General features: G+C 29.8%; 2 protein-coding genes across 2 annotated transcripts; one reads left to right on the forward strand and one right to left on the reverse strand.

Moving 5' to 3' along the window:
- The first annotated feature begins 4507 nt into the window (after positions 1–4507).
- Positions 4508–6634, forward strand: LOC148313013 (B2 protein-like). The gene is made up of 2 exons (XM_088269840.1): positions 4508–4610; positions 6012–6634. Exons 1-2 carry the CDS (start codon positions 4566–4568, stop codon positions 6360–6362), a joined length of 396 nt encoding a protein of 131 aa, XP_088125966.1. The 5' UTR covers positions 4508–4565; the 3' UTR covers positions 6363–6634.
- Positions 6635–9105: 2471 nt separating this feature from the next.
- Positions 9106–15045, reverse strand: LOC148313014 (uncharacterized). The gene is made up of 3 exons (XM_088270118.1): positions 14946–15045; positions 13020–13372; positions 9106–9493 (listed from the first exon to the last, which is right to left on the reverse strand). Exons 1-3 carry the CDS (start codon positions 14988–14990, stop codon positions 9121–9123), a joined length of 771 nt encoding a protein of 256 aa, XP_088126244.1. The 5' UTR covers positions 14991–15045; the 3' UTR covers positions 9106–9120.
- Positions 15046–17364: the final 2319 nt, after the last annotated feature.

Consider the following 17364-nt stretch of genomic DNA (forward strand, 5'->3'; position numbering starts at 1 on the left):
TGAAACAAGGATGGGATAAAGAGAAAAGGAGATGGCAGTGATAGGAAATGAAGAAAAGGAAAGGACAGGGAATAGAATTACTTTTTTAGGTTTATAAGATTTCGAGCATTACTTTAAATATATATAATCATATATTTATATATATATGTATATATATATATATATATATATATATATATATATATATATATATATAAATATATATATATATATATATAAATATATATATATATATATATATATATATATATATATATATATATATATATATATATATATATATATATATATATATATATATATAATCACTTTAAATACATATAATTCTTACCATTCTACCCTTGACAACCACACTACTTTTAGGAACTCCTACATATATCATTAATCTCATGACACCGTACATGTGAGTTTGCTAGAGCCATCTATGTTGGATTGAGAAAATTTTATTTAGAAGAGATCCTTATATTTTGGATATATGCATGATCTTAATGTGATTTTTGTACATACTGGGAAACTGTTATGTTCTTATATCTTTTATCATACAAGTATTTTATATAATGTTAATACCATGTGAACCTAAGAGTCTTGCACACTTCACCTCAAGGTTTGAAATTAAAATAAACATACAAATAAGTTTATATATTTATTAATATATTTTGTAATAAATTAATTGTATTAATATATTAATAATATACCACTATCATTATAAAAATTGAACCATGATCGGAATATTTCATAACTTGCATTTTAATATAAATAATATGGTATCTCCATTTATTTTAACTGTGTTGGAATTGATTAAATCATTTATGTATCTCTCTGGGGTCTAAGGCTATTTAGAAAAGTTTCCTACCTTCAGTTTATTTTTACACCTTCCAATTAAATTATTCAATAACAACGAGATATGTAATTGTCATGAAGGCATTGGATACAATCATGACAATATCTATCCGGATGTTTTACCATACATGTGCAATATAGTAGGCAGAGAATGAAAGGTAGAAAGCCTGACTGTCCTGTTAAACACTCCTAGCCTCATCTGCATGGAATTAGGCCAAATATACGGTTAACCCTTTCCGGTCCCCCAAAATTAAAAAAAAAATCTAGGTAGACAGTTACATTCCGATTGGAAAAAAATCTTTTGTTCTCTGCTCCACATACTGTTGTAATAGATACGAGTGACAAAAATGTAAGCTCGGAATTTAAATAAATAAAACTAATGATGAAAAAAATGTTGAATAACATCCGACATGGGACCTAAGAGTTTTAATTTTTCAATTGAAAAAATTAAGTTTTTCTTCGAAATAAATATATGGTTTTGAAAAGAAGAGTCGTTGAAAGGTAAGGAGTTAAAAAAATTATATTCATGTTTTTAAAATTTATTGTTAAAAAAAGTCAAATTCCGATATACATTTTTTTAAATCGCGTACGGAAGCACGAACGACCTCTAGCGCGGTCGTTCGCGTTCTGAATTTGAAGTCTGCGAGTTCCCCCTTAACATCGAAATGACTCATAAATCTAGCGACCTCTATGTTCCTACTAAGGCTCCAACTTAAAAAGATTTTTTTTTAAAAGAGAAATACTTGTGTTTTTTTTTTATTATTTACACAAATATATCAGACTATTTCGTGAGCCTAAGCGGCTAATTATTAGAAATAGGTATCGAATTGTGGTAGAGTGGGTTCGATCCGAAAAACTGTGATTTAAGAGTCCACGACATTAACCACGCGACCACAACCCGACAAATTATTGCTAAGCGCCTCACTCGCTTTGATTTCAGCTATTACTAGGAATGTTATCTTCACAAAACTAGACGGTTTTTTTTCCGCGGTACACCACGGTACACCAGAGTGCCACGACACACACTTTATGGAACACTGGTCTGAGTGACTCAGAAATCCAGCCACGTCTATGTTTCCACTTTGGCTCCAACTTTAGCTTAAGTTTTATAGCCTTTTTTAAGTAGTCATAGTCGCGATTTTTCACAATAAAAAACGGTAGTTTAGGTTAGTAGGAAAAAGGCTTACGAAAAATGATTAAACATGTATTTTTTTTAGTAAAGTCAATAAAAGATCAATATATATTTGGATTATTTTTATTGCGCATGAATTATTCAATTATTAAATCATTCCCTACATAATTTCCTCTCTATTATAATTGTCATATGTGATAATGGTACATAATATTTAAATAATTAGTAATATATCATATCAATAAGAGTCAATACCATTAAGTACCAACACATACAGATAAATTTACAAAAAGATACCTACCAATATTCCTTTATTGCATTAACCTCCTCGAACTCGAGATATCGATTTTTAATTCATTTTTAATTTAATTTTACTTAGTAAATACCACTGTTTCAAAAAATGCTCGGTGTTTGAAAATGATGCAGAATGCATCAAAATACATGTCACAATATATTTTAAGAAATAAAAGTATTTACCAAGAAAAAACTTAAATTAAAAATAAGAAATACTTATTTGCTTCTTATACATTTTACAATAAAATATAATTAAAAGTGCAAAACTTAAATAAATTAAAATAAATTAAATAAATTAAAATAAATTATATAAAACAAATAAATAAATTAAAATAAAAAAATTAAAAAAATTATTTAAATACAAAATTTAAATACAAGTATTTAAATACAAAAAAAATCTTACAAAGGCATAGCCTGTGTGTGGGTATACCTACATTTTATTTTAGGTTATAATAAAAGGTACTGGAAATAATACAACAGATATTAAAAATAAAAATAGATTAAAGTTGCTAATACAAATTACAACTACATATTTGATTTTAACAGAAAACAAAAACTGCAAGAGTTATAAGTTTAAAAAAAGAAGCTTCTTGAATCTCTTTTTTTTTTAATTAATAATTTCGGCAAAATTTTAAATCGAAAAAAAAATAGAATTTAAATTTAGTGGCTAATAAAGCAGTATAGGGGCAATGAAAACGATTGTCTTTGAATGAGTCTGGATTTGCAAAAAGGGATTTCCAGTAGGTTTACTATTCATTATGAAAATAATTATTATGTTTCAATGCCTAAACTACCGATTTTTATTAAAAATTGTGAGGCATTTATTCGCATTTAAAGCAAGAATAAAGGGTAAATTCTTTGAAAATATTCCATACAATGTTTGTCTCGGTGATAAAAATCAAAAAACAATATTCAACAATAGCAAAAATAAAAAGTAAAATTGTAAGTAATCAGTGTTCCCATTAATAAAAATACTTCGTTGTAGGTCCTTTTGTTATTCTTATTTGTAAGAAACTTGGTATTTTTTCTATTAATTGTTAAATATCTCATTTATGATATTATACCCATATCTGATTAAACACAAATAACAACATTGACTTCATGGAAATTAAATCAGTACACAATGAATATAATAATAGGTAAGTGTATTAAATGCAAAATTAGAATTCTCCTCTAAGCGAGTTTCTATGATATTCACGAAAAACTATAAATCATTTTAAAAGAACACGCGTGGTTTTAGATGATTAATTTTAACATTTGTTATGTATCTTAACAAAGACGAAGCATCTTTCTGTACAAAGGGAAGATGGAATTCTAGACATTCACGAGATGTACGACCTGTAATTGATATGTCAATTCCAGCTGAGTAAAACAAATTTAAAGTAAATAAATTGAGGCGAATGTAGATGGAAATAGAAGCAGAGGAAGACCGAGAAAAACTTGGCACGATTAGATATTTGAAAGCGGTCAGGTCAGGAGTCGGAATAATCGGCGAGTATGAATGAGGAGATGCATGAATTCGGGAGAGGCGAAGAAGAAGCGTTCTATTCTCTTCTACCAGAGAATCGGCGTGATATATATATATATATATATATATATATATATATATATATATATATATATATATATATATATATATATATATATATATATATATATATATATATATATATATATATATATATATATATATTTATATATGTATATATATATATATATATATATATATATATATATATATATATATATATATATATATATATATATATATATATATATATATATATATATATATATATATATATATATATATATACAATATTTTCAGTGAGTTTTTGTATAATAATTTCATAAAAAAAGGTCTGTGGTAGTTAAAACTTACTAAATTGTACCATGCATTCCGTATCATTTTCAAACAACGTATTTACGGTGTTTGAAAATGATGCGGAATCCATCAAAACACGTGTCACAACACATTTTAAGAAACAGTTGTACATACTTACCAAGTAAAAATTAAATTATAAATGCATTTGATTTTTGTGGATAATTGTAAGTTTGCTTCTAACGACCTCGAATGCATATCCATCCATATATTATACATATTATTTAGATATGTATATTGATTCGTGATAGTAGTAAAGTTATTATTTATTATCGACTCAAGATACCCCCTCCTTCGGAACAGGGCAGTCTTGTGGTGGTTTTTATTACCTATATAATAACGACAATATTTATATCATTGACAGTTCTATTTCTTACATCACCAATTCGAGAGGTGTTTGATAAAATACGATTCAAGATGAAGGTTTTCATTGTGGCTTTCGCCCTTCTTGCTGTGGCTCAGGTAAGTTTAAAAAAATGTTAACATCTTTTATATTCTGTTAAATTTTGTTGTAAGGGATTTATTTTTCCTTTGCTCACTTCTTTATACTAGGAATCGAATTCTTCCTTTTTCGCCTTTTCTTTCAAAATTTCTGAGAAATCTTTTTACTAAAACCTTTTAATTTCCTGGTAACCGGTTTTCAGCCTCTGCTGTATAAAAATCGCCACCAAAAGCAATTCAAATCACCCCTCAAACATTTTAAATTTTTAATCACCTTCAATTGTCTACTGAAAAGAAATTAAAATTAAAATTAAAAATTAAAATTAAATTAATAAATAAAAATAAGAAACAACTACTACCCCCTCTTCAACCTTCAACATCCCAAGGACCCAACTCTAAAATTTAGAATTAGCTTCACATACGGTGTTTGAAAATGATGCGGAATGCATTGAAACACGTGTCACAATAGATTTTAAGAAATAGTGGTATTTACTAGGTAAAAAATTACCTCAAATTTTTAATCACCTCCCTCAAGCAACTCCAGTCACTCACGTTGAGAATCTACTATTATTATTACTACAGTGACATAAATATTATACATGGGACATATATTTTAGACAACTTTGTTAACCCCAATGGCAGCGCCATCTGTTGAATGTTAAGCATACAATACTATGCAGACAGCAGACTCGACAATTGCTGTCACTTAGCATTATTCAATGTTTTCGACTGCATTGCTGTTGGTGAATATTTCCGTTGCTTTGCAAGTAAAAATAAGCACAATGTTTAAAAATTATGCGCATTAGGAATCTTGGATTTCTATTTTCTTTCTTTCCCACTTTACCGCACTAAGTCACGACAATATGATTCATAGATTTAGTATTAACTTTGTGAAATAAGGTGATGATTTAAATATAAAAATAAAATAAAAACAAATAAATTATCAGACCACTTTTTGAGTATATTTATGTAAACACGACTAGTTTCGAAAATTAAAGATACTATCATGATGAGATGATGGGAGCATCTGTGGTTCTCGAACACAGTATTTTGTATTTATATGAATAAACTCAAAATTGTATCTTGTACCGCTATTTTATTTTTATATTTAAATGTCATAGCTAGTTTAAAATACTTACAGCTAACACTCTCATTTTTATCCATCATTCACTTTGTGTAATACCACTTTAAAAAACACTACTTTGTTACTTCCGGTCAAATCTAGACCTGTTGATTGAATAATTATTCCGAAACCGCTAGTCACGAAGTAGTGTTTTTAAGCGGTATTACACAAGTATAAGGATATATAATAGATAAGGAGAGTGTTATATTATATTACCATGCTACAAATTTATCTATGCTTTTAATATACGAAATATAAAATACTTACAGCCAGTTTAAATACTCGTTTTATTCCTCCAGGGTCTGACCGAACAACAGTTGGAGAAACTCAGAAACGACGGAAAAGTGTGCAGCCAGGAGACCTCGGTCGACAAGGCGCTGATCCAGAAGATCAGAGGAGGAGACTTCTCCACCGATGATCCCAAGATCAAGCAGTTTGCTCTGTGCATGCTCAAGAGGACCCAGCTGGTCGATGGGGAGGGGAAGTTCCACAAGGAGATCGCAGTGTCCAAGGTGCCGGAAGCCGACAGAGACAGGGTTTCTACGGCCATTGGGAAATGCATCACGGACGGAGATGTTGTAACAGACGAAATCGCGTGGAAGTACATTCAGTGTTACCACAAGGAGAAACCGGATCATGCGGTATTCTAAATGATTAAAAAATATATACGATTCTCATATTTTTAACGTTATCAATAAAATATTTAATCTATCAGCATTGCTTGATCTATAAAATAAAACATAAATCTTATTTTTAACCTCTTTTATTTTTGGTACTTTTCTCCAACCGGTTTCGACAAGCACCTTGTCATCTTCAGGGATGGATATGTATAAACCGGCTGGTGAAAAATACAAAAAATAAAAGTGGTTAAGAACAATGTTTTGGTTTTATTTTATTAAGTTTTATAAAATTTGTCACAAAATGTTTGCAAAAGACAATTAAAATTTTACTTGATGTTAATCAGGGCCGAGTAGGTATTATACTCGTTTGTATTGCAGCATAGAGTTCACATTATACACCCTTTTAAAAAACATTGGTTTTATTATTTTTCCCTTTACAAACCCTATTTATTTTGATACATTTCATTTTTGTCAGGCTTCGTTGTCCATTTGATTTGTATCATTTACGATACATTAAATCTGATTTCCTAATTAAAGTAAGTCTGTGTAAGTCTGAGCTCTTGTGCTGATATTAAAGTGAAAATATGACGCTTTAGCTAAGTAGTGCAGATAATTATAACTATTCTTTTAGACTTTTATTTCTATGTAACGACTAGGGCATTGGAAAACTGATTGTCGATCACAATTAAGAAGAAATTATTGAAAAGTTAAGTTGAATGAACCTACATTATACAGTTAAAGTTTTATCTTTCATATGAAATCGCATCCTTGGAATAATCAAAATATCATTTCATGATACAAATACGTTTTAGCCTTGTTTTTGGATCGTTTATATATGTTGCCTGGAACTAAAAAGTACCGGTAACTTCAGGGCGTATTTACATTGAATTAGTTGCTGACGTTAGTACTTGCATCTAAAACTGATATACACTGTTTACACGTAGTTATCAGTCGAGGTTCATATTTCACGGTGCCTACACACTATTAAAGTCAGCGAGGAAAAGTAATTCTCCAAAATGGTAGAGATTAATACGAGTCGACTGAGAAATGTTTCCCATCAGCCATTAGAAGAGTTCACATATGTATAGGGTTATCGAAAAAAATGCCAACATTTAAAAATCTGTCAAAAAAACTATTGCAGGTAATTCAATGATTTTGTTCTTGAAATGAGCTGAAAAAAATTGTACTTTTAGTATGTTTCGATGTGTGCACCGTTCGTCACTCTGCAGATGCCTAGGCTGTGGACAATTTCTTGCAAGGTACGTGCAATCATTTCAGGAGTAACTGTCAATATAGCGGCAGAAATTCGCTCCTGCAGGTATTACACATAAATGAATGTAGAAATCGACGAATTGCAACGATCAAAACTATTGAAATACCTGTAACTTTTTTATTGATTTCAAATGTTGGCATTATTTTTCGATGACTCTGTATAAGAAGAAATGATAAATATCTCTTTCTAAAAAGAAAGGAGTTTGGGTAAGGAAATGGATAAATGATGAACACTCTGATGGACATAACGCTGAGTCAGCGACTGACTAACTACTAATTTTGGTGTTTCGACGATGTTAGTACCGCTGGTGAGGGTGGCAGGGGAGTAGACTGACTTTAAAATAAACACCGGGAATATTGAAGTCAGCACTGACGCAACAGGCAGACGTCAAGTCATTTTGGCATTATGATGCCGAGCTTTGTCGTGCAACAGAATCACGTCCTTTCTATTGACCACTTTATTATCGTTTTGGGATGAATTTCTCATGAAGCCTTGAGAGTTGACAGTAGACCTCTACATTTACCGTATTTCCAGGTTTTAGCAGTTCATAATGGATGATTCAACGAATATCCCACCAGATCGAGTAGTATCGAGTCAGCACTGACTTGCCTTGTGTTTGAAGTCAGTTACTGACTCAATGTACACCTGGCCTCAAATGTAAATTTGTCCTCTGATGACAACGATGCATAATAAAAATCAACAAACAAAATTCAATTGTAAAACTGAAATAATATTTATTAATAAATTGAATATTGACAAAACAAGATATGGGACTTCTCGCTGTTATTGATCTAAGAATGGTAATGTTTTGTTCAAATGTTAAAATTATTATCAGGTCTGATAATGTAAATAATAATAACGTCGAATTTGTTTATGCGATATAATTGTTTATATGCAGTATTATGACAATTATTACAAACCAGCATAATAAGCATATCAAAATTTCTTATAATATTTTTTGTTTGCATTTGCGCTTGCGTTTGCACTGTTCTGTGCTGGTTTTATTGTTATGTTTTATCGCTAGTTCTTTTCAATAAAGTTGCACAATAAAATCGAAATATCGTGTTATTTCTTTACACCCACACAAACAGACTTCTACAATGTATTTCTCAACTCTCAAAAACAGTTTTCAAAATAAATAAAAATATGCGTAAAATACTTTGAGGAAAAGGTACATGATTCTTAGATAAGTGAGAAATGTATGTTTAATATACATATTTTTCATTTCGATTCAACCAGACTGAACCACAGCAACGCATGACTGGGTACAGCTGGTAAATAATAAATAAAATAACACACTTTTTTTATGAATTCATAATTTTTAATGATATATTGTAATATTATTTGACGTTTTATACTTAAAACTACAAGATCACAATATTAAATAAATAACAGAAACAAATTAAAATATTCATACATACACGTACATACATAGAAGACAAATTATATGGGAAATTATAACAAGTATCTTTTTCAAAGGCGGTCCATGGTATTAATATCTAGTAATAGCCGATTTTAGAATAGGAAAGAATAGTCGGGATATTTTTCAGTCACACATTTCATTATCACCCATGCAGATTCGTGAGGAGAAGCTCCCTTTTGGTCCATACAACCATCTAAAGCATCTTCTATGGCTTCTTTATTTTCGTTGCCTTCGAGGTATGACATGGCGACGTCTTTATTGAACTGCCCTTCTGTGGTGATGATGTCGATCTTCCGCATCATGCAGAAGACGTATTTCTGAAGATCCTCGTGTTCATTGGAGAAGTCGTCTTGTTCCAGTTGATTGACCAACTCCTGGTCAACCCCAGTCTCTTCAATACATTCATCATTGTTTTTCTTCATGTTTTCTCTTTGTTCCTCTGAGAGACCGAACTGAAAGAGTTTAAAACGCATAATTGTATATTTTTATACTTTATATCGCTCATTCCTTTCAACAACGTTATATATCAAGAATTGTCAATTTTCAGTTGTGTATGTTTTCGGAATGCCCAGAAAGTGTACTATATCCCAGCAAATGCGGCATATTTTAAACTTAATATTTACCTGCTACAGGGCAGAAAGTGTTGTTTTTGCATTTTGAAGAAAAGGTTTTGTTTAATTATGTTGTTAAATATACTAAATATTTTTCAAATGGAGAAAAAACATTCAGGTTTTACCTAAAAAGATATGTTGCATAGTGAAAAGTAAAATAAGTGGCTTGATATTTATTTTTAAAACATTTTATTATATTTTTAAACTTTAAAAACGATTTCCTGAAAAATCAAGTTTTTTGATATATGACGTTGTTGAAAGGAATGAGCGATATGCGCACAACATTTTGGCTGCTACATATACCCCAAGACCTAATAATATTTAATGATAGCAATTATTGTTAGTATAAAAGGACATTTTGTAAATATTTTAAGTCAGTGTTTGAAAATGTCTTAATAAGACGAAACGCGTCACATATTATCAAATAAGTATAAGTATGTAAATAAAAGTAAAATTCAATCCTCTAACCGCGTTTAATTTTGGATCTATTACTTAGCAATTTTGTGTTCAAATCCTTGTTATTAGGAGTTAATTTTACATTTTGAAATCTCAACTAAGATGACAAAGAATATAGAAGTCTGAGAATTTACGGGGCTTACGACCCGTCAAAGGCTGATTTAAGTGATCACTTTATACACGTGTAACATTCACTATTCCACCCATGATTGACAACCACACTACTCAAATTTTCGAAGTCATACATTTATGATCAATATTATGACGTTCCATGATTGAGTTCACAACAACCATCTATTACTAAATTTAGAAAGCTTTTATTTAGCTGAGATCCTTTATTTCTATGCATGATTCGAACCCGGATTATTACACATACTACTAAACGCCTGAAAACCTGATTTTCACATTTTATGCAGCTTATACTTTGACCAGATATTTTATTTTTAACCATAACTCAAATTGTATACTTAACCAGCCTATGACAAGTCGTAAGTCCTATAAATAATCAAACTTCAATTCTTGAAATTTTAATTATTTTAAATCGAAATGCAATCTTTTCTCAATATTTTTTTTAAAATCGAAATTCCATCTTCATTATTTATGATACCTCATATACATATACAGTTAACCCTCCTATAATGTTGAGAAAGGTACCACGTTTTCGGAAGGAACGTTATAGGGGGTTAATGTTTTCAATTGAATTTTTTTACATTTTGAATATGACTGAGATGAGTCATTATTAAATTAAAATACAATCTGTAAAACATTTTCCCCTATATCGTTCCCTCCGATAACCGATACTTATCTCAACGTTATAGGGGGGTTTAGTGTATACAGAAATAGCTTAAACACCAATATATATATTTTTTGAATTACCTAACGTCCAAGTGACTCTGAAATCTAGCTACGGCTTATGCAACACCGCTTATCATGACCCTACTCAGGCTTCAAATTTTTAAGTTTCATAGCCCATGCCTACTCGTGAGTGATTTACTCTTTATGTTTACCATATAATTACTATATGTTAAGTTACTATATGTAATTTCATGTAATTCATGAGTAACCGCCAAAACACACTGGCGTCATAGTTTTTATACCGATGGCAGCGCTTTTGGCAAAGTATACAAAAGTCAATATATCGATTCTCAACACTCTAATAGTTATATTAAAAATATGTGCCATCTAATATTATTTTTATCATTTTACATACCACTATTGTGAACAATCCGATGATGGAGAGAGCCAAAAGTGACTTTAAACACGTAAATGACTTCATTTACGTCGTTTTAGTATTATTTTATGAAATTCTTTATTCTAGTTACTAAATGTGAAACAAAGGTTTCCATGCCCTTTTATACTATCGAACGAAAGGTATTTACCATAATAATCTCCGGAATTTCTAATACCTTGTTGTAATTCTATAGATAATATCATTGTATAATACATATAAGTATACAATAAAATATGTAAATTGCACGGATAATTTGTCGAATTCTTTACTGGCCATCAAAGTTTGTTAGACAAACATACAAGGTATTTTAATGTGTTAAGCGTTATCACTCAGTATCGTTCTTAAGAATTTTTGCTAACATAAATATATTTTTTTCATTACAATATTTATTCAATATTACCCTTGACTGGTACCTGAAGGTGAGGGCTAATCACTTTTCCTTGATGTGTTAAGGATCAAGATAACACCGCGTTTATATGATGCAGTGCCCTATGCACCATCGGGTTCGGATAATGGTTTGAAGAAGAAGAAAAATACAAATACCGTCTTTTGAATATTTTCAATATTTTTTTCGAATCAAAACGACATTTTAATTACATATTTTTAATGAAGATGTATTACAACTGCCAATGCCCAATGTAGCTTCAAGAATATTGTTTATTGATTTGGCATTAATTTTATTTAATAAGATGACGACTTAATTATAAAAATTAAATATTTGTATAGGACCACATTAAATTAATATTTATGTAAACACTATTAGTTTCGAGAAATACTGATGTTCTCAGAACGATAGAGTTCTAGAAAGTAGCCGTATTTACATTAATAAACTAAACAAATTGGTATTTCTCACATAAGTGTTTTATTTTTATATTTAAACCATTTAAATTTTAAAAAATAAGGAACTATTAAACGAGCTTAATAAAACATAAATAAACATAAATATAAATAAGTTATTATACAGACCTGAATGATGGAAGTTTAACTTCTGAAACATGTAGTCTATAATAAAACTCAAGTGGTAAAAAACAAGTGTTTTCTTTAATCATTATAAAACATAAATGTGGTCAAAACAAGAATAAGTCAGTATCGAACTGATCACCTATCTTTCATTTGATTATTGATCAACTTAACACTCCACTAATCTATTGTAATGTCCTTTATACCATTCGGTGTCGATAAGGTTTAAAATAATATGTGTGTGAAAAAAAATTGAAATTTGTTTATTTATTCATTATATTTTCATAAAACAATCGTAACCAGTAACAATAAAATTTTGTATATGACAACACTTATTCCAGAAATAAAAATTTAAATATTTTTTTTACTAGGACAGTCTAAGTAAGACCAAAAAAACGATTCTTAAATACAACCTGGCGTGATTTATATGAATTATTTAAAGATGTTATTTTATAATTGAAAAATGGTACCTTTAGATTGATTGGATTAAGGGTTGAGAACAGTAGAGGCGCTGTTTAGAGCTGCCTAAGACTGGGTCACATACTCTCAAGTGATTGGGTGACCTGACATAAAATATAAAGAAGAAAAAATAAGATGATAATGAGCGAAAAATATATTTCAAAATTTTGTGAAAAATATATTTCAAGTGATCAAATTTAGTTTCCAAGATTTCTACATCAGTTAAAATGAGATGTTTATGAAAAATATTGCATTTTATTCATCTTTTTAATACAAATCGGCATTCGGTCGCTTTTCGTGATAGCATTTACACATGAGAAAGGCGTACTCGTAAACGTCAGAGGCTTTTACTCCAATGCAGGCATCGATGGCTTCTTCGATTTTGACCTTGTCATCTTCAGGGGTGAGTTTAGAGAGGTACACGTCCTTTTGGAATTTTCCTTCAGGACTCAGGAGGTTGCTCTTCATCATCATGCAGTGGATGAACTTCTGAACGCTCTCGTCACTGTTGGAGAAGTCCCTTTCCTTGCGGATTTTATCTATCAACGCTTCGTCTACTTTAACTTCAGCCAAACATTCCGTATGGTGCTTCTTCAGTATTTCCTTTCTCTCTTCTGATCCAGAAGCCTTAAAATAAGAAGAAAAAAAATTGGAAATTAACGAAACAGATTTATAAATTCATTTAAAATGCACACCAAGTCCTACCGAAATTAATTTTTAAATCGAGTCTGCGATATGTGCAATGTGCTTAATGAAATAGACATCAATAATGTTTCTTTTAATGCGTTTAAGAGAAATATTGTTCATGTCTATTTGACTAGTTGATAAAGAAAATTTCTATTGTTTGGTGAAAACATGTAATGTGAGTTTAATATATACTTATATAGTTATACTTTTATGTACATGACAGTTTATTTTTATTTTTAGATTACTTAAGTGAAAACCTCTAATTGGAATGTTATTTTTTTTTATTTTATTAGGTGATGATATTTTTGTTTAATATACTGTTGGTTTTCCAACACAAAAATAAAATAAAATATTAACGAGTAACACAATACATAAATACAAAAGTAATAAATAATATTAATGGCGGACATTTTGAAAAATTGCTGAAATGTTTGCTTCCACACCTGTCCTCGAATTTAAATTTTTTTTAGATACTAATCATCGTGCTTTCCTCTTTTTACAAACACATAACGGGCATCTATGTATCTCTTTTTGAGAGCAATGTTTTATGTAATTCATCCCTCTAGCGGATTAATTGAGAAAAAATACTAGTAGTCAGTCAATGATAGATTTATTAATTTTAATCTTAAATAAAGTTTTAGTAAACGCATGTGTGTGTGTGTATGTGTGTACACACACACATATATGTATTTACATATATGTACATAACACAATCCTTTTTTAAAGGAATTACTCGCAAAGCCTCTACTTAAAAAGGTTTTTCTGTAAATAGGATAGTAAGGATAGGGAATATAAATGTGAAAAATACATTACATATACCTAAGTATGCCTCCAATTACAAAATAAATTCTAAAAATATTTATTTCCAATTGGTCTAAACAAATTGAAAATAATAAAAAAAAAAAATTTTTTTTTGCAATTGGACGGAATCGAGCCAGCGACGCCAATTTTGCAGTCGAGCATTTACCCAACTCCGCCACGGTGCCTATCTTTATCATTCATCGATAACTTCGTGTAAGACTACACCAAAACTCTACTTCATGATTACTAGTTTCGAAATAATCATTCCCTCGTCAGTTCAACTATAGAATGTTATATAGTAAATATTACCATGCCACATAGTTTATACGTAATGAATTAAAAATGAAAATAAAATATATTTACGCATTTAGATTTTATAATTAAACGCCTTTTAAATGTGTTAACATTGGTAGCTAATAAAATCATTATCTTTGACCTGATTGGCCAATGCCTTTTGTACTTGATTATGGTAAAAGAAAATAGGTATTAGATACGTTTATACTAAGGAAATGGAATATTTTCACCGTTTTTTCTATTTTTTTAATGAATACCACCTCTTTTTTTCTATATCTGACAGCGAAAAAACTAAATACAATAGAAAACTAGTTTGTTACATCAATAAACAGGTAGGTACCAAAAAATGCAAAAATTGAAATATCGGGTACAGGTGGATAAAATACTAACTACATTCTGATGAATAATTATTACTTACCGCGATGGAAGCAGCAACCATACAAACCAAAATAAAGAATTTCATTTTAATTTTAATATGTATGTTATACTATCAGCAAGAGGACAATAAAATTACTAATGGTTTTCAAAGATTCTCCAGGGTTTATATACAGCCAATCTGTCGCTAAATATAATCGCCAAAAAAACTGGTCGTTTAATTTTTAAGTACGTTTGTTCTTCCTTGACAACATAATATGCCACTTTAGCGTTGTACAAGTATATAAAAAAAGCAAATAATATTTTAATGGATTCTGCGACTTATCATGCGCACTCAGACTTTGCAAATCAATTTATTCGTTGCTCAAAATATTTTAAAAATGAGTACCAATTGTGATTTTTTTTAATCTATCAGACTCCTTATACCAATTTTAAATTAATGGAATATGGATGAAAGACTTTGAAAATCAATATATTCATTGCTTAATATATTTTTCAAATGAGTACCAATCGTGATTTTTTAAATCTTTACGACTCCAATTCAAAATTATTGCAAAAAGGATGTTCTTTAATAAGCAGAATGGCGAACATTACACAAAAGTATAAGGTGATCACTTATACCAGCCAAATACCTGCTCATAAGCTCTGGAATGCTCAGACACCAAACAAAAGATGCATCGTCTTGATTGGGACACATATAAATAATTCATAAATAAACCCCTAGCTTTCTTTACATCCTTACATATAAGTCGTACATGCCCTTAGGTTACGTAGAACTTTAAAAAATACTTTTTGAAAAGATGTGGACACAATTTGAATACAAAATTAACCAGATCCCTGATATATAAAAAATAGATCCGAAATGAATGAACTGAAAAAATACTTTTTGGAAAGATATTTGTGTTAGGTATATTTTCTCATTTCGTTCACTCCTTTCAAGAACGTCATAAATCAAAAAACTTGATTTTTCAGGAGAACGTTTTTAAAGTTTAAAAATATAATACAATTTATTAAAAATAAATATCAAGCCACTTATTGAACTTTTTACTGTGCAACAGATCTTTTTAGGTTAAATCTGAAGGTTTTTTCTCCATTTGAAAAATAACTAGTATATTTAAAAAAAAAATAATAATATGTTTTCTTCAAAATGCAAAAACAACACTTTCTGCCCTATAGCGGGTAAATATTTGGTTAAAAATATGCCTCTTTTGCTGGGATATAGTACATTTTCTGGGCATTCCGAAAACATGCTCAGCTGAAAATTGACGATTTTTTATTTATGACGTTCTTAAAAGGAGTGAGCGATTTGTAAGGTATATTTTCTCATTTACCTTATTTACACTTATTATTTGTATGCCTATTTTCAGTCCTTTTACTGCTTTATATTTTACATTTTGCCCTGTGTTTTCTTATTTGATACTTCTTATTTGTGTTTCAGTCTTGTTGATCTTATTTCCATGTTCCAAAATGAGTAATGGAAATTACTCATCGGGAATATTATATATATGTATGTGACGTATGTATGTAATATGTTTTTAAAAGACCTATAACCTTATCAATTAAATATTTTTGTCTGCTTTTCCTTCTCCATTTCCTTTAACATATAGCAGCGTACCTAGTACCTACCCATTACCTGGATCTCCTGTACATCATCATTTGGATCGCATTATATATATTCCACTCCATCACAATAATTAGATTTGATCTTGATAAAGTAAAAACTTGCGATCGTTTAGTGTTATTTAATTGCATATACTACTCTATATATCTATAATGTAGGAGTCTATAGGTACGTCAGTGATATGAGCGGAAACGGTGTAGAATACGTTCAACATTATTTCCGCAAACCATTGCATTGGTAAACCAAATATTATGCCAAATACCAATAATATCTCTAGTGTTCATCAAGATGCGAACCGGTTGATGAAATTTTGGCATCACATCACTGAGTAAGACTCTTATTATACTTGTATTTATTGACGCATCCTTCAAGAACGTTCTGCGGTGTATGCAATGCATCATCAGTTATGTAAACAAGATTAGGCATGTGTGTTTAGCATTATTAGGAGCGTTAAATACACACAATTTTCAATGAATTGTAATTATTAAAGGTTTATTGAACCTCTACCAAGTAGGTAAGGTGTTTTATATTTTCCCATAAATTTAAAACCGACGACTTTATTTTTTTTAAATATTTAGATTAATGATAAACTGCTCTAAGTCCTTTTTTATTATATTTGTTATATCACCCCAAAATAAGTAATAAAAATGTAGATCCCACATAAATAACTTCTATCCCACATACTATAGATATATCGATCAATAAATCTATGAGTTCCGAAAATTTGTGTAGTGCGATTGACAACCATGATTGACAACCACAATTTTCAATATTTGGAACTCCTACATAAATCATTAATTTTATGGGTAGAATTGTGAATGTTGCACTGTGTAAAGTGATC

This window comes from Brachycentrus maculatus, unplaced genomic scaffold, assembly GCF_059751285.1.
Source record: "Brachycentrus maculatus isolate JH-2025_06_01 unplaced genomic scaffold, ASM5975128v1 h1tg000026l, whole genome shotgun sequence".
Taxonomy (NCBI): domain Eukaryota; kingdom Metazoa; phylum Arthropoda; class Insecta; order Trichoptera; family Brachycentridae; genus Brachycentrus; species Brachycentrus maculatus.

Excerpts from the sequence above, each read along its gene's own strand:
- LOC148313013 (XM_088269840.1), top strand. The coding sequence starts at position 4,566 with ATGAAGGTTTTCATTGTGGCTTTCGCCCTTCTTGCTGTGGCTCAG. Across the intron at positions 4,611-6,011 it reads CCCTTCTTGCTGTGGCTCAG|GGTCTGACCGAACAACAGTT; the intron begins GTAAGTTTAAAA and ends TTATTCCTCCAG.
- LOC148313014 (XM_088270118.1), bottom strand. The coding sequence starts at position 14,990 with ATGAAATTCTTTATTTTGGTTTGTATGGTTGCTGCTTCCATCGCG. Across the intron at positions 13,373-14,945 it reads TGGTTGCTGCTTCCATCGCG|GCTTCTGGATCAGAAGAGAG; the intron begins GTAAGTAATAAT and ends TCTTATTTTAAG. Across the intron at positions 9,494-13,019 it reads AAGCGACCGAATGCCGATTT|TAAACTCTTTCAGTTCGGTC; the intron begins GTATTAAAAAGA and ends AATTATGCGTTT.